The 26,365-nt window shown below is 39.3% G+C and overlaps 1 protein-coding gene across 4 annotated transcripts in view; it reads left to right on the top strand.

Annotated features, from left to right (window-relative positions):
• The window catches only part of MIB1 (MIB E3 ubiquitin protein ligase 1), a 102,753-nt gene that overhangs the window by 40,719 nt on the left and 35,669 nt on the right, over positions 1 to 26,365 (top strand). For all 4 annotated transcript variants that reach the window (XM_073331409.1, XM_073331411.2, XM_073331410.2 and 1 more), the window contains 2 exons: positions 22,423 to 22,555; positions 23,518 to 23,604. In XM_073331409.1, coding sequence (XP_073187510.1) covers positions 22,423 to 22,555; positions 23,518 to 23,604 — 220 coding nt within the window. The remainder of the gene's footprint in view (positions 1 to 22,422; positions 22,556 to 23,517; positions 23,605 to 26,365) is intronic.

Raw genomic sequence — 26,365 nt, 5'->3', positions numbered from 1 at the left:
TACTTTTCTTTAGTATTGTATGCCATATGTTTTGCTGCAGAGACTAATTTGTTCACAAACTAGTAATTACAATTTGGGAGATTATACATGTCTTTAAAATGGTGTTGGAAATCCTTTTGCTATTATCTGTTTTGGTATTTGTATTGGGTGAATTCATGTTATATATGGGTGAGGTACTGAACTGGTTGTTGGTGGTGGAATAGAGAAATGGGATTTGTCAAAAGTATGTTTAGCGTAAGAATTACAGGAGTACTTCGCGGGGGAGGGGGTGTTATTCTCAGACATATTTGGATGACTAAGTTGCCAGGGCAATAAGTTGGGTGTAGGGAAAGTGCTAATATTTTAGTAATTTTTCTAAAAGGATGAAAATTATCTTGACTTGGTATTTGCACTTAATTCAGTAAGTGCATGTGATCCAATTTGGGAAGCTGAACATAAAAGACATTTGCTTAAAGAAGGTATTAAAGTATAGAAATAAGTTCTAAAAATGCTTTCACAGAAGACTTTTCTAAATGTGAGTGGGGAGGGAATATAATCTCTCAGGGTTAGACCTGCGATTAGGTAGCGAATTAGAGTGTAGCATCAAGGTCAGTGACAAATTTATTAGCTGTTAATTGTAAATAATATTCTCAACATGTACAAAATGCAAATACAGTTGCTACCCTTAGGAATTTCCTCTCTAGTACAGTATTGTTAGAAAAAGATTATCTGTGAAGCAGAATAAATATGATGATAGAGTACATTTCCCCCTCTCCCCCCTCCCTTTGTATGTGTTTTTAAAGCAGGAGGGAGAAACCTTTAGAAAAACCAGGAAGCAATACATGACTGAACAATCAATTTATTTGAATGCCTAATTCTTTTCTTATAGAAATTACCATTGGTACCATTTTTTTACTAAATAAGAACAGAAAGCGAAACACAAGTAATTCCACAATTAAATGTTTATCTAGAAATACAGCCTTTGGGACATCCTGAAGTATAACTGAATACCATACTTTCACATTTGTTTCTTTCTGTTGACAGTGTGCATTTAATCTGTCCAGAATAGTTGAAGCATGTTCAAAGTTGCCATTATACAAGTGTTAAGTCCATTATTGAAAATAGTTGATATCCTGTCGTGATCAATGCATAGCTACAGCTGGTTGAAGGGGACCAAATCCATTGAAGAGGTGATTTGGTTCCATTTTACCAGCTTTAGCAAAGCATTGGAGTGCAGGAAGGCTGTAACTTTTTATAACAACACAGCTGGGTTTTTTAACTGTACATGTATAATTTTAAAAGTACACACATTTTTCAGCTATAAATGTTATACTTATTGACACTTTGCTTTTGATTTTTAAAGTAATTGAAGATTTAACTTAAGTCATTTTTGGAGGGAGGGCAGGAAGGAAACATTTACCCCAGAATGCCTTATACAATTTACCAATCTGTTCTGTCTTCTAGCACCTTTGTAGGCACAATTTGTAACTATGGGTTAGCCTCATGTTAAAGTACAGTTGCAGTGTTAAAAGTTTTTTCTTTTGATTAATTTTGGAGTCGTGTTTGGATTTATGTATAGCGCCACTTATATTTATTCCTTTTACTCATTAAATTAAATTGCACTGGAGAAGGCAACACTCTTCCTGTCTCGCCACGCTCCCCCGCCCCCGCGTTATATCTTGCTGCTGCTTTAGTACAATAGTTGATTAGCACAAGTAACAGATTAGGTTGTGGAAAGAGGAGTATTGTAGCCTCTCTCTTATAAATGTCAAGTGCTTTTAATTCATTTTGGTACATTTCTGCTTAGCGTTCACTTTAGGAATTCCCATATATACACTATAGTAGACTGGAATTTTTTTCTGTTGACACTTCCTTTCTCTTTCTGTACAAACACCTGATGTTATCAATCTGGAATTTTCTTTATCTAAAGCCCTTTTAGGTGAAAGGTTCCTTAACACACTACATATCTTTTATAAGTAGAGTTAAACGTGCTTCTATTTCATGCATTTTCTTAAAGGTAATTTGTGCTGGTAAACTGCAATAGATACACTAAACAGACAAATATTGCATTTGAAGACCTGTGGGGTTTTTTTAAGCTTTGCCAGGGAGACATTAGTTCAAACCATGCACTAATAATGCTCCTGTCAAGTGTAGTCTTCATCTGTTTGTTGTGAAATCTAGTGATGAAATTTATGTAAATATATTTTTTACACCATCTATCCTAATAGAAACCTAGCAGGTGCGTCATTTGAACTTAAGCATTAAAGACAGCTATAAAAGTGGCTTCTATTTTTACCGGTTATACAGGAGCTGTGTTACAGATCCAGCTGCTCAAGTGTGCTTTTGGATGGCAATACAGTTTCATGTACTGGCCATATCGGGGCAAAAAAATGGCCATGGAAAACAGCAGTGTAGCATTTGATAATGTCAGCATCTGTTATCCCTGTCAGTCACACAGTTGAAATATTTGAGTTACAACAGTGTCAGCAGATGCCCAGAGTTCAGCATGTGCTCAGTTAAAATTGAACAGCTGACCTAAGTGATGGATGTGACATTTTAGAGTGACTGAGTATATTCTTAGAGATATGTTAACATGAGCTAGCAAGAAGCCATGTCAATATATAATTTTAACTTTTATATCTCTCTGAGAACTGTCATTTTGTTTCATAGTAGAATTGCTGTCTTATTATGGCCTAGCAAGAGAGGATTCAGCATCAGTGGCTCGCTATAAAGAGCCTGTCACAATAAGTTTGATCTTTAGTAAAGATAGTCAGATATGTAGACTGAAACCTACATATCAATTGCTGGCATAAGAAGGAAAGCTTCAGAGAAGTAAATGAAGTTGTGTCCACTTACTCCAATAGTGAATTTGGCTCTGTCTGTAAATCTGTCAGTTACGAGCCTAGAAGCTAAACAGCATTACGAAACCCAGTAGAGTTGCTGATAGTTCAGCTTTTTTCCATTATAAAACAGCTTGTAATTTGGAGGTTGGAGTTCTATACAGGCTGCATTCCAAGATATTTGATCATGTGGAAAATAACTTTCAGACCAATTTATTAAAAATTACCTTATGACTACAGTTACATTACTTTGATTCCTTTTTATATAAGTGTAATTCTACAGTTCCAGCTCAATACTTGTTTGTAAAAAATATCTGGTGATACCTAATAATTTTTGGTATTTTGTAGTGATTAAAAAACATTTCATTTGAAAAATGGCACACGTATCCAATAAATTAATATTTTTGAAGGCATAATTATCCATTGGATCTCTTACATTTGAGATTTTCCTTTCCTGACACACAAAATTATCCCAGAATTTTAAAATATTAAAATAAAAAACCGAGTGGACTCAGAATCTTTATTCTTTAATCTGGGCCAATTGTGCCTGTTACGACAAGCATATATGATATGCAAGGATTACTGTTCGGATTCTCGTGTAATATCTATACATGATTAGGTGCAGCATAAGTCATTCGTTACTTAAAAATTTCTTCGTGTTGAGTGATTTTAGTCAGAGCCTGAATATGTTCGTGTGTTTTAGTTAACATTAATTTTAGAAATAAATAAATGGCATGCTTCTGTTGACAGCTTCACCTTTCTTATTTTTCATATAGTTTTTACAATTACATCTTACCAAATTAAGGGTTTCATAATTTAAAACTGAAATTTTAGGTGAAGAGTTGAAGGAGCAGCAGTATAAATTGGATAATTTAATATGTAATTCAGAATTGCTTAACCAATTTTGTTAAAATTAGACTACAATTTTCAGAAAAATATAGGAATCCTGTGTTCTGTCATTCCTGTGTTTTTGTTTTGTAATCTGTCATTAGCCTTAATCCGCTGACTGGCAGCTGTGGCCTAGAAATCTCTGCATTGTCACTTTACATGCATGAACCTGACACTGCAGTTTATTCCATCCAAGCTCTCAGTGAGTTTAATAAGGGTTGATTTGGAGAAACACCAGACTTGTGTGTCTAAAGTATTAGAATTTGTATATGGTAATTTAAAATTATTTTGAAAACATTTTTCTCTTGTGTTTGCTAAATCAAAGACGAACTGCCAAGCAGTTTCTTACAACGGTGTTAATTACTCGGTAGACTCCATAGACTCAGTGTCTATGAATTATTAGGTAAACTTAATTTTGGAATCAGAGCATGGTCTGCAGACTTAAGATTTTTTTTTAAAAATCACATGCCTCATTTCTTCAGATAATCTTTAAAAAAGTCTGTTTTAGTTGAATAAAGTTAGGGTACAAAAGATTATCCTGAATAAGATTGACAATCAGTTTTGCAGATAGATTATATATTTTATCCAGAGTGTTCTGGTGTGATTGTTTGCATTTCCAAACTTATATTTTGAATTTATAAACAAAAACCCTGAAGTTTTTGTTCATAACTTATCTACAACCAATAACAGAACTTTCTCTACCCACCCTCTAAATAAGTGTCTTGGGATAATGTTTCATGATTCATAAGCAATAAGTGATTTTACTTTGGCAGTAGCAAGTGTCATCTGACCCATACCAAGTTAATTTGCCACATGAAAGTCATTCAAACAATAGGAGACCTGTTTCTTCCAGCTGCAGTTTAGTTTCCTCTTACTGGTTGTTCAGTGCCTGCCAAAAATACATACTTCTTTACATTCCATAGCATTGTATGTTCATATGGGTACATAAAGAAGTATGTACTCTGGGCAGGAATACATATAGTTGCTCAGCTATCTGTCAAATGAATCTGAAAGTATTTTGCTTTTTCGTTCCTTTCCTTGTTAGAAGATGCAGAATGCCTGTTGTCATTTCTTTAAAAGAACAATCTTGTAATAAACTTGTTATAAACTAACTTTTTTACTAAGACTGAACTTTACAATGCAATTTACCTGCAAAGTGACTTAAAGTGTATTACAGTTCCATGTTCCGTGATGACATGGACATTTGAAGCACTTATCCAGATTTTTGTTGTCTCTTGGTGTTCATTCTGGCTGGCCAGTTTTGAAGGTAGAGCTGTCATTGATGGGTGGCTTTGCAAAGTACTTTCCTGGAATGGATAATTGTAGTCCACCATAAGAACTTCAGTTTTCTTTGAGTCTTCTGCCAGATTTCCATGGTGGTATACAGATTGCATTTAGTATCCTGAAGGGAAGTATAAACTCATCTAATATGATGGAAGGAAATAACCTTCACCCCTTTCCCCCCACTCAAAAAATCCTTCCCCCCAGGTCTAGTATCTCTTTCTACTGCAGATCCAGACTTAAAACAAAAAAAAAAAAAAACAACCAAAAACAAAAAAACCCTCCCACAATGCTGATGATCCTGCTAATTGAAAAGATGATGACATTGAATTTTTAAAAAAACTATTGTGGCAGGATTTGGGCTTTTAGCGGGCCATAGGTCATATGTGATAGCTAGTGCTTATTCAGCACTTCTGGAATAGTTTTTTTGAGTTTGTGTAGTCGCCCACCTGCTTCAGTCGCAGAATCTTTTTCAGGCTTGCAATATCAATGCCAGTTTACATAAATGATAAATGTTCACCTCTTTAAATTGAATTTTATCCCCTTTCATCACATTCTGTGGTTCAGAGGTACATGATCAGCTTTTAATGACCAGTAAACATGCAGTGTGCTGGCAGGGTGTGACCTTTAAAGAGCTGCCAGAAGTAGATTGAGTACCTAATTTATAGTTAGGTGTTTTTAAAAAAAAAAAAAGTTGGTGTCCGTTATAGTAAGAGTAACCTTTGTCTTTCCCGTGTTAGAAACGCTAATTTGAAATAAGCTTAAAAATTAGTAAATTTAATAGTCCTGAGAAAAGGGGAGAGCAGTGGAAGTAAAAATTTCTGCAGCCCATGACAAAAAGCTAGTGCAGCTGATAGAGAGCAAATCAGAGTGTGGCAGTAGCTAGCACAGAACTACAAGGAGAAACAGCAATGCAGCATTAGAATTACAGCACGCACATTCTAGGTTTAAAATGGGTTGTTTTCTTGTACATCTAAGGTAGATCAGTAAAAATCCAACAAATATATTTTGGAGCTAAGCAGTGAATTACTGTACTATTGACTTTTTTAAATACAGTTTTAAAATGTTTGAGTTAGTTGTGATTTGTAAGGTAAGGTGATGCTTTTCACTAAAATTAAGTCATTTTGATTTTTTGAAATCATTGCATGGCAGTACACTACCAGAGCATATCTGATAAAAGATCTGTCCTGTATCTGCTGTGAAATTTGGACTAGAGTTTTCGCTAAGCCTGCTCTTTACACTACAAATGTTTGATACTTTAACACACTGAAATTAAGCTGTGCCCAGCATAGAGGTACGAGTATAACAATAAAAACAATCTAGTAAATAATAGTTAAACATGCAGAAAGTCATAGGTATCCTTTAAATGTGCAGAATAACACAGGCCTCCTGTTGTTCCATTACCTGTAAGCTTAGTATCATACAGCTGGAAGAGAGGTAATGACCTAGAGAGATACATCAGCAGCAGCCATCTCATCCTGAGTGTTCCGTCTGATTCAGCTCTTCATTATATGCGAGAGGGAGTAGGGGGGAAGTGTCAGTGAATACAGTACCTTACCACCTTAAATAGATAAAACTTCAAAGCAAAATAGTGTGAACAGAGAAGCTTACTTGGTGCTGCTACCTTTCTTGGGTTGATAAAATATGGATGATGTTGCATAGAAATGAATACCTTGTGGCTGCTGGGCTAAGAATTAAGTGTCCAAGGAAAGATGCTAGGAAGCCCTGGGATGGTGAACTCAGCCCATTGGCAGATAAAAATAATCAGAGAAAAAGTTGGAGTGACCAAAAAAAAGAGAGATTTCTTCCAGCTCCTTAGATATTGCACTGCATGTGTTCTTGCTTGAGGTTAAGTTTCCAGGCTTAACTATAGGCAGATCTGTGTTGAAGCTACTTTCCCTCTCCAGAGGTCAAGTCTGTTTGTGAGGTCAGGGCTCCCACATGCACACGGTAGAAGAAACTAACTGTATTTCCCACTCAGCGGGCATGAGCAAAACTGTTACAGCTTTATAGGCAGCTAAGCATTTGAAACATGCACTCCCAGGCAAACAGGCTCTCTTGTGCCTCTCTCTTCCCTGACCATATTTAGTCAACCATTGCAAAAAATAATCTCTCAGCTGTCGATTGTCGATCCAGACTCTGAGGGAGCCTCTATCTTGCTCTCTGCTCATTGATTATTCATCCTGCTGTCCCAACACTGTTTAGCCATTTGTCCTGATATTTTTTTAGCACTGCCAAATAAAGCCGTCTCTCATGTTTCCACTTATATTTCCCAGATTTTCACTGAGCATGCACTGCTACTAGTAAAGCCTGATGTGGCTGTCACTATACTTAGAAATGCTGCGGAGCAAAAAGAAAAAGCTCTGGTAGTAGCAAGATAGGGTCTTTAGGCAGATATGAAATCATAAATATCACTCTGCTGCCACAAAAAGATTGTGTAACCTGATTCCTTGGTCAAAAGTGCTGTGAATAACAATAGGCTTTTTAGCCTCAGGCCTAAGTGGCCTTGTAGTTTAATTATATAACTAGTTTTAAGTTTTTTTCTAGAAACCTTACATTTTATTTGACATAAGTTTTGTGCTCTTTGCCTGTTCCGAGCAAAATAAGAAATGGTTTGGCAAATGGAAAATATTTGTGCTTTATTAATAAACAAACGATCATTATGTAATGTGTTTATAATACTAATCTGCATAAATTTGCTTTTTAAAAAACTACTAACAAGCAGAGTGTCTGTATTTTGGAAAAACTTAAAATGTTTCTTGGTGAAGAAATTTAAAAAATATTCATTCTGCAGATTTCATTTCCATTCATATAAACCTCTCTTTTAACAAATACAGTTGCTATACTTTCAGAATCTGAAAACTAATTTTTGAATTTTAGTATGGAACAGTTATTTGCTCCAGAAGAGAATAACTAGGAATAACTGCTGACCATCTTCATTTAAGTACCACAGACAGTAGTAAGTAAAACCAAAATAACTCAGTTAAGACTTCCTGTGTCTTTCTAGACAAAAATCGCTTTGGAAGAATATGCTTTATGGTTCTTTGGGAAACCGTTATATGCACTCAGGTGCAGCATGAATACTTTTGCCAGCAGGAAGAAAAGAGTAAATGCCAAATATAACCAAACAATTCAATGTTTAGGATTAAACCAAGCTCCATAAATATAAGAAACCACTCCATCATTACCTCATCCTGATATACATAAGTGTTGCTTTTAATAAATTGAGTTACAGTATTTTCAAGATAGAAGGGTTGAGATGCAAAAGATTGACTGGAAGAGACCAATATTTCCTGAGGCCCTCCCCTTTCTTTGCTCCTTGGAGTGTAACTTGAATTAATCACATTGTGCAGCAACATCCTATTCCGTAGCTGAGGCTTCATCTGAGCTTTTCATTATAAACCCAGTGTCTTTCCCCTCACCTCTTTCAAAATCCACATGTCACAGAGGCCTCCAAATTAGTAGATTAGGCCTAGGGCGAATATATATTTCTACCAAATTTGAACAAAATTGTACAAGGGGTTCTTGAAAGATAACACCCTAAACAAGTGTATCCTAAAATTTTTTTAAGAACTTTCACATAAATAAAAAAAAGAACCTAGATTTTAGTTTTCAGTTCTCAGAGATCCAGTGCATGATACCAAAGATTACTTGATTAATCAAAGCTGAAAAGTTATTAACATTTTAAATAGGAACATTGCTGTGACTCATCATTCTGGCAAGTTTAATACGGAGTGTAAAATGATTGGAGATCTAATCTTTCATTCATACAAGACTTTAGTCCTTTTCCTTATGATAGACCTCAAAATGTAAATAAATTATTGGGAGGTTTTGTCATTTGTTAAAGAGAATATTCCCCTACTCTCCATCTTATTTTAGAACCTTAACCAGAGAGGAAGGATGCCTTTGGTAAAGTACGTGACTTTGAATCAGGAGATCTGGGGTCTCTTCCAATGTCAGTCAGATTTTGTGGTGATGTATGCATGCCCTGTCCCTTGTTGGGGTGGGCAGGGTGTGTGCTGATACTGTGGTTACAGCCTACCAGACTACCTTGGGTCTTGCCACAATGAGATTCAAGGCGATCGGGCGAAGTCCTGGACGACTGGAAAAAGGCTAATGTAGTACCCATCTTTAAAAAAGGGAAGGAGGATCCTGGGAACTACAGGCCAGTCAGCCTCACCTCAGTCCTTGGAAAAATCATGGAGCAGGTAGGTCCTCAAGGAATCAATTCTGAAGCACTTAGAGGAGAGGAAAGTGATCAGGAACAGTCAGCATGGATTCACCAAGGGCAAGTCTTGCCTGACTAATCTAATTGCCGTCTGTGACGAGATAACTGGCTCTGTGGATGAGGGGAAAGCAGTGGACGTGGTGTTGTTTGACTTTAGCAAAGCTTTTGACACTGTCTCCCACAGTATTCTTGCCAGCAAGTTAAAGAAGTTTGGGCTGGATGAATGGACTATAAGGTGGATAGAAAGCTGGCTAGATTGTCGGGCTCAACGGGTAGTGATCAATGGCTCCAAGTCTAGTTGGCAGCCGGTATCAAGTGGAGTGCCCCAAGGGTTGGTCCTGGGGCCGGTTTTGTTCAATATCTTCATAAATGATCTGGAGGATGGTGTGGATTGCACCCTCAGCAAGTTTGCAGATGACACGAAACTGGGAGGAGAGGTAGATATGGAGGGTAGGGATAGGATACAGAGGGCCCTAGACAAATTAGAGGATTGGGCCAAAAGAAATCTGATGAGGTTCAACAAGGACAGTGCAGAGTCCTGCACTTAGGATGGAAGAATCCCATGCACCGCTACAGGCTAGGGACCAAATGGCTCGGCAGCAGTTCTGCAGAAAAGGACCTAGGGGTTACAGTGGACGAGACGCTGGATATGAGTCAACAGTGTGCCCTTGTTGCCAAGAAGGCCAATGGCATTTTGGGCTGTATGAGTAGGCATTGCCAGCAGATCGAGGGACGTGATCGTTCCCCTCTATTCGACATTGGTGAGGCCTCATCTGGAGTACTGTGTCCAGTTTTGGGCCCCACACTACAAGAAGGATGTGGAAAAATTGGAAAGAGTCCAGCGGAGGGCAACAAAAATGATTAGGGGTCTGGAACACATGAGTTATGAGGAGAGGCTGAGGGAACTGGGATTGTTTAGTCTGCGGAAGAGAAGAATGAGGGGGGATTTGATAGCTGCTTTCAACTAGCTGAAAGGGGGTTCCAAAGAGGATGGCTCTAGACTGTTCTCAGTGGTAGCAGATGACAGAACAAGGAGTGATGGTCTCAAGTTGCAGTTGGGAAGGTTTAGGCTGGATATTAGGAAAAACTTTTTCACTAGGAGGGTGGTGAAACAGTGGAATGCATTACCTAGGGAGGTGGTGGAATCTCCTTCCTTAGAAGTTTTTAAGGTCAGTCTTGACAAAGCCCTGGCTGGGATGATTTAGTTGGGGATGGTCCTGCTTTGAGCAGGGGGTTGGACTAGATGACCTCCTGAGGTCCCTTCCAACCCTGATATTCTGTGATTCTATGATTAGGGTCTAAGCAGCAGCCCTCGGGTATAGAGCAGGATGGCCTAGTGGCCAGAGTCAATATGGCAGCCCTCAGATATGGGGCAGTGTGGCCTAGTGGCCAATACCTGGGGGACCATCACCAGGAGAGTGGTAGTCTGGGACCACCCGACTCCACTGGGCCCCGACCCAGGGCCTTAACAGTGGCGGAATGGTCCGCCACTGGGTCAGCAGGGAATCCCACCGAAACATTCTGACCTTGCACGGGTACGAGATACCCTTCCTCGCTCAACCTTCCTGGGTCACATCCTACTGCTCTTCCTGAAGCTGCAGTCCATGGGGCAGCGGAGTCTCCTGGCACCTCGGCGCAGGTAACTCCCTGGGACTCCAATGGCCACAGATCTCCGGTCCGGATCTTCAGATCTCCGGCTCCCGCAGGCAAGGGCTGTGACGGCTCCTCAGCTGGAGCTTCAGCCAAAGGTCCTTCCTCTCTGACGGTCAGACCAGACTGAGCAGGGCTGCCCCCTTTTATACTAGCATAGCATTTGGAGCATGCCCAGTACAGTCCGAGGGGTGGGACTTCCTCCACCCATAGTGTGGGGTTAATCCCTTCCGGTTCAGTGTGGGGTATGCATACCCTGTCACAGACTTCCTGTACGACACTGGGTAAAACACTTAATATCTCTGCCTTAGTTCTCCATCTAGAAAGTGGAGATACTTCCTTACCTCAGAGGGTGTGAATAATGAATTCATTACTGTTTGTGACATGCTCATATACAGTTGATAAACACTACCAAAAAGTCTGTAGCTAAAAACTGTGTTTAAGCAATATTTATCTGTTGATTGATACTGCAGAAGATGCAATATGTTGAAATTGTTAGAGCCATGCTGAACAGGTGGGGAGTAGGTTTCATTTTCATGAGGTTCTTGCCCTTACGAAAAGTTAACTAGTTTTCTCACTCCCTCCAAATCATGATCTTTCTCACCGAAACTTGGAAATTCTGAAAGCTTTGGCCCGCGCTGTATAGTTGGTTAAAAAAGAAATGAAATTTCTGCAAACATTCATTCCTTTTTTGGAATTGGATATTTGAATTTTAATCCAAAATTCAGAAAATATTAACGAGTTATAGTAGATAGCACGAGGTTAAATTGGAAAAATGACTAAACCCATGTCTACACTATCACTTACCTTGTCAAAACTTCTGCTGCTCAGGTGTGGAAAAAACACCCTCCTGAGCAACATAAGTTTTGTCGGCATAAGTGCTCGTGTGCTGTGTGGACAGGAGACGCTCTCCTGCTGACATAGCTACCGCTGCTTGTTGAACTGGTTTTGTTATGTCGATGGAAAAGCTCTCTCCTATCGGTATAACTTGGCTACACAGTACATGAGCGCTCTTACAACAACACAGCTGTATTGATACAGCTGTGCCCCTGTAAGCTTGTAACTTGTAGACATGGTCTAAATCATAGAGTTTAAGTCCAGAAGGGACCACCAAATCATCTAGTCTACCCTCTTGTATATTGAAGGCCACTAGCATTGCCCAGCACCTGCATACTCAACCCAACAACTAAAATTAGACCAGTGTTTTACAGCCCACAGGAAACTAGACTATTATGTGCCACAGGCAAATAAAAGGAAGGATCACCAAGGCCCCCATAATGGCAGAGAAATGATTAAATCGGATATATCCAGATAATCTTGGCAAGTGACACGTACCCACACACTGCAGAGGATGGTGAAACTGTTCTAATGGCACTGCCAGATTTCTTCCTGACCTGCATATGGTGATCAGTTAAACCCTGTGAATGTCAGCAAGAACCAGCCAGCCAAGCATCTGAGAGAGGAAGCTTGGTGCCCTCTCAGAGCCCTGGCCATAACCATCCAGTGTTTCATCTCCATCTGTGGCCATCGCTGATCCTTCAGAGGAAGGAGATCAAAAAGACTTCTAAGAAAAATTTGTACAAATGAATATTTTATACACCAGAAAATTGAAAAATATTAAGTAGCTCGCTCTTTCTCAGTGTGGACTGTAAAACAGGCCATGTTTGAGGTTTCTAGCTTTGGCCAATTTTGAGTTGTCCAATTGAGCTGTCTGTGTTTGGAACATGTGAGAAAATCATGGTAGGTTTTCTTCATGTTTTTGTTACTCAAAAGTGGCTGATCTAATTTTGCTAAAGATTTCATTTAAAATAACCATATTGTAATCAAGTCTGGAAAATTTCAGACTAGAAAGAATTTTAGAAAGTTGAGCCAACTGAAAAAGGAGGCTTACAATGGAAACTTCAACTCAACCTTAATTATAAATAGGGTCCCTGCTGACAAACACTAAAGCCAGGTTTCAGAGTAACAGCTGTGTTAGTCTGTATTTGCAAAAAGAAAAGGAGTACGTGTGGCACCTTAGAGACTAACCAATTTATTTAAGCATAAGCTTTCGTGAGCTACAGCTCACTTCATCGGATGCATAAAGTGGAAAATACAGTGAGGATGTTTTTATACACACAGACCATGAAAAAAAGTGAGGATGTTTTTATACACTAAAGCATAACTGTGTTATATGACTGGGAAGAAAATGGCAGGTAAAATGCAACCTTGATAGGTGTAAAGTAATGCACATTGGAAAAAATAATACCACATATACAGTTATGGGTTTTAAATTAGCTATTACCACTCAAGTAAGAGATCTTGGAGTCACCGTGGATAGTTCTCTGAAAATTTCCACACAGTGTGCAGAAGGGGTAAAAAAGGCTAACAGTATGTTAGGAAGTATTAGGTCGCCCCTTCTCAAAAAAGATATAGTGGACCTGGAAAAGGTTAAGAGGAGAGTGATAAAGATAATTAAGAATATAGAACGGCTTCCATATGAGGACAGACTAAAAACAATAGGGCTGTTCAGTTTAAAAAAGAAACAACTGGGGAGGGAGTAATATGATACAGGTCTATAAAATCACAAATGGTGTGGAAAAAGTGAATAGAGAAGTGTGAAAGAGAAAATAAAAAACCATGGGTCACCCAATGAAATTAACAGACAGCAAATTTAATACAAACAAGAGGAAGTACTTTTTTCACACAAGGCACAACTAATCACATGGAACTCTTTGTAGCTTGAAAGCGTGTCTCTCTTACCAACAGAAGTTGGTCTAATAAAAGATATTACCTCACCCATTTTGTCTCTCTCATATCCTGGGACCGACATAGCTACAGCCACACTCCATACATTCATGGAGGATAGGTCCATCAGTGATTAATAGTCAAGATGGTCGGGAATGCAACCCCACGGTTGGGGTGATCCTAAACCTCTCATTAACAGAAGTTTGGAGTGGAAGATAGTGTGGATCACTCCATAATTGCCCTGTTCTCTACACTCCACTGGACGCTCTGGTACTGGCTGCTGTCAAAGACAGGATACTACCCAAGATGGGCCATGATCTGATCTAGTATGGCAGGTCTTATGTTCTTAATGTACGTTAGTGCTGTAATAATCTTTAAATGCAATTTTAGTTGAGGATGATATGAATTTAGTATTTTAAGGCATTGAAAAATCTTATCTAGAATCTTCAAAAATTTTACATGAGCAGTATAATGTACACAGGTTGAAAATACTGAAGGCTGTATAAAATACTTCACAAGCTAACTTTGTTTATGGTTATTACTAGATTTATTGCTCTATAAAACAGTATTTAGGGGAATACTTTGTGTGTTTTGCAAGCGTGAGATATGAAAACAAGGTTTTATATACGTAAGGATTATGTTCCTGGTAAATGCAGTAATAAAAGTTGGCTGTTTTCATTACTACTTTGAAAATTGAATGCTGAAACAACTGTTGCGTAAAAGGAAAGTAACATTTATTCATCGAAATTACGTTGCCTTCTAGTATAACACATGGCTGTCCAAGTTAATACTGTTCTGAATGGTGACCAGCTACTGGTTAGAATTTTGGTAGGAGCGCTATAAAGTCCAACAAGCTAAAGTAGTATGATTTATGGGACAAGGGGACTTATGGGACAAGGGGAGCTACATTAAATTGTGATTAGGAAAGGTAATAGAACCACTGGAAATACGATAGAATTTGCCATTCTGGCTGAAATATTTGCAAGATTCAAGGGGTTTTGTCATACATCCTTCTTAACTCCATCCTCTCACCCAACTGCTTAGTGCTGGCTGAAAGAAATCCTGAGATGCTATCCTCCAACCTGTCCCTGCAGGGATGGAATCCACCTAGAGGTACAGCTGCACCTGCAAGTTGTTCACTAAGAGTAGCAAAGTAGAAGTATCTCGCCGCTATTAACCATAAATGTTGGATGCTATAATTTTCATTACACAATAGAAACCTATTCAGTATGTATTTTACAGCACACAGGTGTGTTAGGCAGTTCACAAGATAGTAAGACATAGAATCATAGAATATCAGGGTTGGAAGGGACCCCAGAAGGTCATCTAGTCCAACCCCCTGCTCGAAGCAGGACCAATTCCCAGTTAAATCATCCCAGCCAGGGCTTTGTCAAGCCTGACCTTAAAAACCTCTAAGGAAGGAGATTCTACCACCTCCCTAGGTAACGCATTCCAGTGTTTCACCACCCTCTTAGTGAAAAAGTTTTTCCTAATATCCAATCTAAACCTCCCCCACTGCAACTTGAGACCATTACTCCTTGTTCTGTCATCTGCTACCATTGAGAACAGCCTAGAGCCATCCTCTTTGGAACCCCCTTTCAGGTAGTTGAAAGCAGCTATCAAATCCCCCCTCATTCTTCTCTTCTGCAGGCTAAACAATCCCAGCTCCCTCAGCCTCTCCTCATAAGTCATGTGTTCCAGACCCCTAATCATTTTTGTTGCCCTTCGCTGGACTCTCTCCAATTTATCCACATCCTTCTTGTAGTGTGGGGCCCAAAACTGGACACAGTACTCCAGATGAGGCCTCACCAATGTCGAATAGAGAGGAACGATCACGTCCCTCGATCTGCTCGCTATGCCCCTACTTATACATCCCAAAATGCCATTGGCCTTCTTGGCAACAAGGGCACACTGCTGACTCCTATCCAGCTTCTCGTCCACTGTCACCCCTAGGTCCTTTTCCGTAGAACTGCTGCCTAGCCATTCGGTCCCTAGTCTGTAGCTGTGCATTGGGTTCTTCCGTCCTAAGTGCAGGACCCTGCACTTATCCTTATTGAACCTCATCAGATTTCTTTTGGCCCAATCCTCCAATTTGTCTAGGTCCTTCTGTATCCTATCCCTCCCCTCCAGCGTATCTACCTCTCCTCCCAGTTTAGTATCATCCGCAAATTTGCTGAGAGTGCAATGTACACCATCCTCCAGATCATTTATGAAGATATTGAACAAAACCGGCCCCAGGACCGACCCTTGGGGCACTCCACTTGATACCGGCTGCCAACTAGACATGGAGCCATTGATCACTACCCATTGAGCCCGACAATCTAGCCAGCTTTCTACCCACCTTATAGTGCATTCATCCAGCCCATACTTCCTTAACTTGCTGACAAGAATACTGTGGGAGACCATGTCAAAAGCTTTGCTAAAGTCAAGAAACAATACATCCACTGCTTTCCCTTCATCCACAGAACCAGTAATCTCATCATAAAAGGCGATTAGATTAGTCAGGCATGACCTTCCCTTGGTGAATCCATGCTGGCTGTTCCTGATCACTTTCCTCTCATGCAAGTGCTTCAGGATTGATTCTTTGAGGACCTGCTCCATGATTTTTCCAAGGACTGAGGTGAGGCTGACTGGCCTGTAGTTCCCAGGATCCTCCTTCTTCCCTTTTTTAAAGATTGGCACTACATTAGCCTTTTTCCAGTCATCCGGGACTTCCCCCGTTCGCCACGAGTTTTCAAAGATAATGGCCAATGGCTCTGCAATCACAGCCGCCAATTCCTTCAGCACTCTCGGATGCAACTCGTCTGGCCCCATGGACTTGTGCACGTCCAGCTTTTCTAAATAGTCCCTAACCACCTCTATCTCCACAGAGGGCTGGCCATCTCTTCCCCATTTTGTGATGCCCAGCGCAGCAGTCTGGGAGCTGACCTTGTTAGTGAAGACAGAGGCAAAAAAAGCATTGAGTACATTAGCTTTTTCCACATCCTCTGTCACTAGGTTGCCTCCCTCATTCAGTAAGGGGCCCACACTTCCCTTGGCTTTCTTCTTGTTGCCAACATACCTGAAGAAACCCTTCTTGTTACTCTTGACATCTCTGGCTAGCTGCAGCTCCAGGTGTGATTTGGCCCTTCTGATATCATTCCTACATAGTGACATAGTCACCAAGGAGCTTAGTCTAACTTCAGATATGATACTTTGGAGGTTTGGGGCAACAAAACAGTGGGGATGGGCTGAAGGAGGAGTGAGAGGAGTAACAACAGTAAGATTGTTACTTAACAGCTAACGCACAGCATGGTGTATATAAAAATCTTTTTTTATATGAATAAAATAAATGTAAAACATGTATGTATTGTTTGTTCGCTTCTTGTAGGCATAATCACTTTGTTCCAAAACTTTGTTCCTACTTTTCCGAAAGTGGTGTATTGAGGGTTCCTCAGTGCCCCTGTTGAAGATTAAGAATGTACCCCTCAATTTTTTTCTGCTTTTATCCAACCACCCTTCAATCTCTCAAATCACACACCTTACATTTGCCATTCCTACGGACAAAAAGGGCTGGAATAGAATCCCTTCTGAGCCAGTCAGAGCTGCTCATTACTCAGTAGCCAGGGTCTTTGTGAAGTGACAGTTGATTTCATTTGTGGGCTGAGTGCACTATCTCGCCAAGTTACGGTTGTGAGAACTGTAACTTGGAATTTCCTGATTTTGGAGTTCTTCAGTCCCCACCCACAATATTGCATAGTTGGATTTTTCCCTAATTCACTTAAAGATTAGTTAAAAACTTAAACTAACTTAGTTTTTTCTTAAACTAAATAATTGTGAAACTGTCAAATATAATGTGAAGGAAAGATTGATATATATGTTTGTCCACTACTCTGTCCCAGTATTTGCTCCTGCCTGCACCTCAGCCAGGCTTTCTCATACAGAATTGTGCTTATAAATATAATTCCGTGCTTGAAGTTGAATTCTTCATGTACAACCTTGGATTTAAACTTGAAGAGTGGTCAGTTTGGATGAGCTATTACCAGCAGGAGAGTGAGTTTGTGTGGGGGGGTGGAGGGTGAGAAAACCTGGATTGGTGCTGGAAATGGCCCACCTGATGATCACTTTAGATAAGCTATTACCAGCAGGACAGTGGGGTGGGAGGAGGTATTGTTTCATATTCTCTGTGTATATATAAAGCCTGCTGCAGTTTCCACGATATGCATCTGAGGAAGTGAGCTGTAGCTCACGAAAGCTTATGCTCTAATAAATTGGTTAGTCTCTAAGGTGCCACAAGTACTCCTTTTCTTTCTACAAGTAGTCTAAGAAAACTGTCTTTTCATTGCCCTTGAAATGAATGTGGTAGTTAACTCTAATTGAAAAAATAAGTGTTCTGAGGACTCGGAAATGGATGGATTTCAATGTGATGGAGGAAAAAGAAAAAATCTTTGCAACATTCCTTACTGGCCACTTGTATAAAGAGTTGATGTGTTGAGCTGACTGACAAGAGGAGGGGAAGGGATCCAAACAGCCTGAGTTCATAGTTGGCAGCTGAAAAGGTGGTGCTTGTGTGGTTTGTGAGGTATGGAGCTTAAATAAAAAATGATCTTTCCTGATCAAGCTATTTGTATTTGGTACTCCAACTGTGATTGCTTATCTGGATCTGTTTGCAGCAGTCCTTCGTTTTTCTGCTCTCTAAAAATGATTGAGCCACAGGGAGATAGGAAGTCCTTCATTGCTTCCTGTTTGTGAAAATGAGCTTGTGACTTGAATGTTGAACACTAATATTCCCATATTAAAAATCTACTTCCGGGATATCTGTTTGCCAAGGCTCAGGAAATCTGATAAGGCTCTTAGTAGAACTGATCCAGAAAATGTTTTCTTCCTAGCAAAAAACCCCTTAACTTTTCATCAAAAAACGGAAAATCCGTGGAGACATTTATTTTTAACTTTTGTGGAAAAACTCGATTTTGTGAAAACCCCCATTTTCTGTCAGTGTCTTTATTTTGGTAGTTAAATAGTATAACAGTTAAAATTAGAACTAGAGTGTAGCTGAACATTGAGGAAAAATAAGAATTCTTAAAAATTGTATTTGGGGGGCCCATTGTCCATCCAAACTAAAGAATGCTCAGCATGAGCTAGTAAGTAGTACCAGTATCTAGACTAGGCTTACATAGCAATTACTTGGGTTTCTCTTAGTATGTGTTTAGTAGGAGAGGTAGCTCATCAATTTATTTTTGCTTTTTGCTTATTTTTTTAGCTGACTGTGCATATCTTCGAAATACAAGGTGGGTGAGGTAATATCTTGTATTGGACCAACTTCTATTGGTGGGAGAGACAAGCTTTTGAGCTTACATAGGGCTATTCTTCAGGTCCCACCCACCTTGTCTCTTACTTCTTCTAGTTTCTCTAATATCCTGGGACTAACACAGCTACAACAACACTGGATTGCTTGTATCTTTGACATGAAATCCAGGATTAACCTAGCCAAAAGAAATACAGTTCCCACAATAGATGGTTGAGTATCACACTATGCTCCTATTTTAATTTTGTATTCTAATAAAATGGCACATCCCTCAAATCCCGTGTTCCCACAACAATTGGTATCTCATAAATTGACAGAGACTGAAAAATGTAATCTATTAAAGCCTTAAGTGTAATTTTGACAACTAAAATTTCTCATGTCTGTGGACATCTCCACTTAAATGGACTTTAAACACATAGTTAAATGCTACAGGAAACATACATTCTTCTTCGAGTAGTGTCCCTGTGGGTGCTCCACTGTAAGTGTGTTGGCTCTTTTCCAACGCTATGCTGCGACTACACAAGCCATGGCAGTGCTTTAACGTTGCCAGTGAAGACATGCCCGGGCCTAGGAAGACAACCATGAGCCACCTCGCAAGGCTTCTAAGAAGAGAGCCACAGTGAGCCCCGACCAAGACAAAAAAGATTGTTTGGTATCATTGGTACTGACATTTTTCCAGTTTCATCAAGAAACTTACGTTTGTTGTTGTTTTCTGTCTGAAGTAAATCCGTGAGTATGTGATGTGGTTAAGCGTCTGAGCATTGCTTTCCACTGTGCCTCTCAGCTAGAATTCCTTACAGGAGTGCTGTTTGTTTAAATACAAAAGGCCAGGAGGTTCATTGTGGAAGGGTCCATTATATGAAACATCTAGAAGAGCCTAGCTCTCCATTTTGCAGGGTTAAGAAAGCTATTTGAATTTCAGAGTGTGGCAACCAATGTCTACTTTGCATGGCAGCCTACGAGATGCATACAGTCTCAACAGGTGGGAGGGAATGGGGCAACGTCAGCAGAGACTGCCTGAACACAAGATTTTAGCAGTTACTGCTGCTTCTAGAAGCCACAGCTGTTAGATGATCTTTGGTGTCTATAGGGGCAGTTCTCCAGATACCATTCCCAAAGACAAGACAGCGAGAGGATATGGGGCAATTTATTCCTACTCCACCCTAGAACTAAATCAGTAAAGTGGACAATGGGGAGAGTGCTGCTTTGGAGCTCAAAGTGAGTCCAGTGTGGCAAGTTTTGCCTGTTCTACTGACATACTCCATTCTACCGATTTTGAGTTAATTTGTTCTGTAGGTGTCTGATTTGTCACTACAAGGAATCCAAGTGGTCCTTCCTCCCCAATTTCTTGCTTCAGGTGGAGGATGATGAGTCCCCTGGGCCTGGGTAAGGAGAGAAGTGGAAGCAGAATTGAGGCTAATGCTGCAGGCTACTACACGTAGCCATACAGGGAGAAGAGTGAGGAAGCTCATTAAGCTATGTGGCTTCATTGCTGCTGGCTCTGAATTCCCAGGCAGCAGAGCTTCCCTAATTCTACTTGGCCTTCTTGAACAGTCTCCCCACCCTATTTTGGGGGCAGGAGTGATTCTCTCACACACACACCCCTTTGGCTAGCCCATGCTAGAGGGAGGGAGAAGTGTGCACCCCATCCAGCTCCCAAACTCAGATCTTGGGTCTTCTGCTAATCCAGTCTATCTGGTGATGACATAGTAAGCAAATATCAGTAGAGATTGATGTTTATCCCTAAAAAGAGGGGTGGGGTTTCCTTTAGGTGGAGCCCAACACAGCTAACTTTAAAAATAAAAAATTAAAATCAAGATCAGTTTTACTCACTACCTTTATTTTAAAGAACGAGTCAGCAAAAAGTGTTGACATTTGGCTGCATCACGTTGTGCTACCACTGAATCCTGTGTGTTAAGAGGGGAAAGATATGCAATGTCAATCTGGTGGAGTGGAGCAGACTGGGTGGTATGTGAGCAGCATGAATGTTCTAACCATAATAACAGGGACACGATAACAGTTTTCAAGTACATAAAAGGTTGTTGCAAGGAGGAGGGAGAAAAATTGTTCTCCTTAACCTCTGAGGATAGGAAAAGAAGCAATGGGCTTAAATTGCAGCAAGGGCAGTTTAAGCTGGACATTAGGAAAAACTTCCTAATTGTCAGGGTGGTTAAGCACTGAAATAAATTGCCTCGGGAGGTTGTGGAATCTCTATCATTGGAGATTTTTAAGGGCAGGTTAGACCTGTCAGGGATGGCCTAGATAGATAATGCTTAGTCCTGGCATGAGTGCAGGGGACTGGACTAGATGACCTCAAGGTCCCTTCCAGTCTTACAATTCTGTGATTCTATAAGAGGTTGACATGGGACAGAAATTTGATAGAGAGAACAAATGATATTCTATACTGGTGAATTGTTCCCTCCCCCCTAGCAATGCAGCTTCAGTTTCAGTGTCATCACTTCTAGATACACTGGCTCTAAAAACACTTGTTATGGAATAACATTACTATAATTAACATAGTTATGTTAGTTTAAAATACTATTATTAGGGTTAGAATAATCACAGTAAAAAATGTCAGCTTCAGGTATGAGCCTTATGAGTTCAGTGTGTTGTGATATCTGTGTATAGTTTCAAAAGTACATATCTAGTATGTTTCAAAAGCTAGTCAATCCAGTAATGGTATTCATGTATGATACAGGTTGGGGTTACTTTGAAGAATTGCCTGGAGTCTAGTCACAAATAGTGTCAAATAGAAACTATTTTAAAAAGGCAACTGCTATATTCTCACAAACTTGAAAATGTTATCAAAACCTCATTAAACTATCACGAGCTTCTTCACAACCGTCTCACACATTTAGTACTGGCTACTGTAAGATAGGATATTAAGGTAGTTCGACCGCTGGTCCTGATTATTATGACAATACGTATATTGCATTAATACTCAACCTATAATTTCATTTGTTTTTATTTGTCTGAATTATTCCCCATTTTACCTCAGCACTTAGGATCTTTCTCAGTGAGAGGCTGTCATCGTTCCCTTCTGAGTCATAATGAGCCTAGTCAAGTCTTAAAATCTGAAATTTTAAAGTGGCATAATGCAACAAAACTCGCTTATTTGTAATTAAATGAAAGAAGATACTGATATTTTCAAATAGAATTACATTAAATTTTTGGAAAGGGGAAGGTTTATGTATGTCTATCAAAGAAAATAAGTATTTTAGCTTCATGTAATTGCAGTTGCTCTTAGATCTTTCAGAAGAAAAATTTAAGCTGGCTCCATAACTCTTCAGATGTTTTACAGAATACATTTTCTTGCTATTGGTGTTTGCCTTTTAAGTCAAGCAGCTTAATTCGGGATTTTTATGTTTAAAGCTCTTCAGTATACTTTTTTTTATACACTTCTAAAATTTGCTAGTTGAACTTAGTGACTTGTTTATAGTTCTGATATACGAATAATATATTTGTGATTCTGTGTTGTAGTCCAGTTATTATTCAACAGATATCTCTGCCCATGTTCCTGTAACACCCTTCTATAATTATTTCAGTGCAATGCGTGTATTGCTGTCCAAGCTACCACGGCCATGGATTGTGGATGAGAAGAAGGATGACGGCTATACTGCCTTACATTTGGCAGCACTCAATAATCACGTGGAAGTGGCTGAACTCTTGGTGCATCAGGTAAGGCTTTCCTCTCAGGAGGATTGAAATATGTCACATGTCTTTGATTAACCTTATTGAAGCAGATGCCTTGCCAAAGCAGCTGAGATAGCATTGGGCTGCATTCCCTTCGCTATGTGCCAAGTTTGCCCCTGGGATCATTATTATATTGGCTTAGTTGTAAGAGGTGCAGAGAGATGAAATTGCTCCAGTACTTTCCTAAACAAATTTAACCCTTTAGAGTCAGCAACTTGGAAATTGTGCAGTGAGTAATTTAAAAAATCATTATAATTAATTTAACAATGATCATCAATGTTTTCTCTTCCCTCTTTCACAGTCCAGTTGGACAATCCAGCAGGCAGTTCAACAGCATCCTGAATGTACAATTGTAGGGTTAAGAATGTTGAGCCTATTAAATGAGGTGACTGAGGATGAATCATTTATTTATAATTTAAGGATTCACTAATTATAGTTTTTTCAGTTAAAGTTTAAAAGCTATTAATCGAAGCCTTCAACCTTCTCCCCTTTATTCTACTTATAATTGTGAGGTTCTTGGTTTTCAATTTAGAGAATGGTTTTCCATTCCTTAACTTAATCCCATAAATTAAACATGTAGGGACAAATTTTCAAAAATTCTCTGTACTTAAAATTGAGACTGTATTTTCAAAAAAGGGCATCTCCCATTTAGGGATCTGGAGTTGCTGTTGGGTGCTAAACACCTCTGAAAGCTAGCTACTTCATATCAATGCCTAGATGGAAGCTTAGTGCACTAGAAAAATTGACCCTGGTAATTTTTTCTAATCTCCCAAATCAAGGAGGTGTCACATTCAGAATTTGCTCTAATTAGCTACCTTACTTCTCTATTTTCTATTACTTTTCTATTTTCTATTACTCTATTTCTTACTTCTCTGTTATTTGCTTTAATTAGCTACCTTACTTCTAGATTTACTGTTGAAATCTGACATTCTTAACGTCTTTTTCAGGGCAATGCTAACCTGGATATCCAGAATGTAAACCAGCAGACTGCATTGCACCTTGCCGTTGAACGACAGCACACACAAATAGTTAGGGTAAGATATCTGTAATAAGCTATGTGGGTTAGCTTTATTCTGTTCAATGTGACTTTAGTCATTAACAGAAGGTGGAATTCAAGAGCCTTATTTATACTAGTATAACCACTTGTTTTAGCCTTTAAGAATAATTAAGATGTATCCTGAATTTAGATCAACTTTATTTAAACCTTCTTGGCATACTTAGTGACAAAGGAAATACCCCATCCACTTATGCTCTTATGGTGACAGATACTTTAATTGTGTCTTACTTTCATTGGGCTTTCTATACAAGAAATAATTTCTAGTATCAACCAATCAAGAAACATGTTTTGTGAGGCAGCAAGGTTGAAAGATACATTTAGTATCAATCATGTATTTGTCTACCACTTAAGGTTTAGAAGTGCATGCTTGGATGCAGAAAAGCATTAATTTCTTTACATAACTAGCATAACAGATCCAGACTCTTCTTTCTGTCCACACAGCTGAAACTCTTTCATCCGTGTCTTTATCTCCCACCTTGATTATGGTAACCGCCATTTCTTTGGCCTCTCTGACATTTGCATCATCTTTCTCCAGTTCACTCAAAATGCAGTTGCTAAAAATACCTTCTTACAGGTTTTTTTTACCATCTTCTCTTTCAAAATCCCAGTGACTCCCCTTATTCACTGCATCAAGTTCAAGCTTATTATGATGGCCTTCAGGGCCTTATGTAATTTTTCCTCTGTGTACTTATTCACCTTGGTGGTGGTTATGTTCCCTCCACTTCTGCTCTGCTAGAGTTGCCATTTGTTTACTTCTTCCATAACCATTTTTACTTTCATGTTCCATGTATGCATGCTGGCAACCCCCCACCCTCCTCCGAAACACTGTTCCTGAGCTAGTTCACAGATTATTACTGCCAACTTATTAATTAAATAATTTTATATTAATGAACACACACGTTTTCTCTATCATGCTGTTTGCTACCCTTTGAGTTAATTGGATAATCTTACTGTTCAAAGAGGTCTCTTCATTCTTCTCCCACAACAGTCTCAGTGCTTTCTTCCATTCTGTTCCTTAAAAACACAACACCTCCTTCAAATCCATCAGGCCACTACCATCTCATTTGTCACATCCTTCCTCGTCCCCATCTCTTCATATGTCTCTGGTTGTCTTAGATGCTAGCTCCCTCAGGGCAGGGCTTGTGTGTTTTATAGAATACCTTCCACAGTGGGAGTCCAGTCCATACTGTGGTCTCTTGGCACTACTAGTATATGCATTACAAATGATTTTTGTAAAGCCATTTAAAATTAAAAGTAACTAAGTATGTTTAACGTTAGCTTATATATAAGGTGCTAAATTTGTGTCTCTGACCTCTTAAACAGTAATCTCTGCTAGGTGGAATGTCACTTTGAGACCTTAAGTTCTGTGGTTATGTCCTCTGCGGGGACCTGTAGTCTGCAGTTTGCGGAGGATACAAACCCACAATGTGACAAGAATCGGGGAGGAAAGGGAGAATGAGAGATGAAGGTTGTGAAGGAGAAACTACTACAGATGTCAGATTTCCAATCTGTGATTTTTCACAAGTAGCATTTCTTTGCTAGATAAAACTAAAACAAAAAAGACTGGAATACTTATTGTCACAGCTTGTTCAGACTTCACAGAGCCAATAGATGGATAGTGAAATTATTCAGGTTAACACTCATGATAAAAGTTTGTCTCCTAATAGCCAAAGAAACAAGTTAAAGATTTATTTTTTTCATATTGAATATCCTCTTGGGGCACAATTTTGTGTGCGTTGTGAATATCTACCATTTTGTGCTTGCCATTTGTAAATACTTTTTTCTGATAATGCAGTGCAAACACAGTTATAACCACAAACAGAGGCCTAATTTGAAAATCAGGCCTTGGCAGTAAACAGTAATATTAATGATTCCCAAAATAGGGTCGCAATAACCAGGATTATGAAAATTTACCCAACACCTACTAGGCTAGAGAGCTAAGCCTATTGACCAGGATGAAAAATACTGTATTGCCACTTTTCCCGAAGGCTGTGACCTGATTCTTGTCCATTTCACAGCTGTTTAGTGTTCTGAATAGGTGCAGTTTTCACTCTGCACCTGGGTAAAGCCATGAGCAGCAACAGAGGCGCTGGAGCTATTCCCAGCTGTTTTGATTTAATAAAATAATACTGCACCTGTTCAGACTCAGGTCATATTTGGAAGATTACCTTTTAAATCATGTGTGCCCAAAACTGCTTGTTGAAATGAAAGTTGAGAGTTGATGGCACCCGTTTAGGAAAACTTCATCGCTCCCAAGGGTGAATGATGCAGAGCTTCCATCATTATTAAAATCCAGTTAGAACAATGATATTTAGCATATAGGGTAATTACTTCAATTTTATATAGTACTTTTCACACTTTACTGAAATGCTGTCACTTCCAGGGAGAAATGCAATACTAATTTAGGACAGGTAGGAAGAATACTTTTTTGTTGAAACTGCAGTGGAAATTTTAGTTGGGCAGATCATCTACTGGACCAAACTGAAGACTGAGTAGATAACCTGTATAAATGAGATATCTGGACACCATTTTTTGGACCATAAAAATCCATAGTACATCAATAAGATGGACACAGGCAATGCAGAGAACACTTGATGCATGTGAGCTTCTCCATTATTCGTATAACCTAACCTACGTAACTAGCTTTCTTTTCTTTCTTTCTTTTTTCTTAAAAATATCTTGTGATGAGTGGTAAATATTGTCTGTCTTGCTTGTACTTGTATTTATCATTATTAGAA

The sequence above is a fragment of the Lepidochelys kempii genome, chromosome 2 (assembly GCF_965140285.1).
Source record: "Lepidochelys kempii isolate rLepKem1 chromosome 2, rLepKem1.hap1, whole genome shotgun sequence".
Classification (NCBI taxonomy): Eukaryota; Metazoa; Chordata; order Testudines; family Cheloniidae; genus Lepidochelys; species Lepidochelys kempii.
Note: the sequence above shows the minus strand (reverse complement) of the source record. Positions and strands in the feature narration are given on the sequence as shown.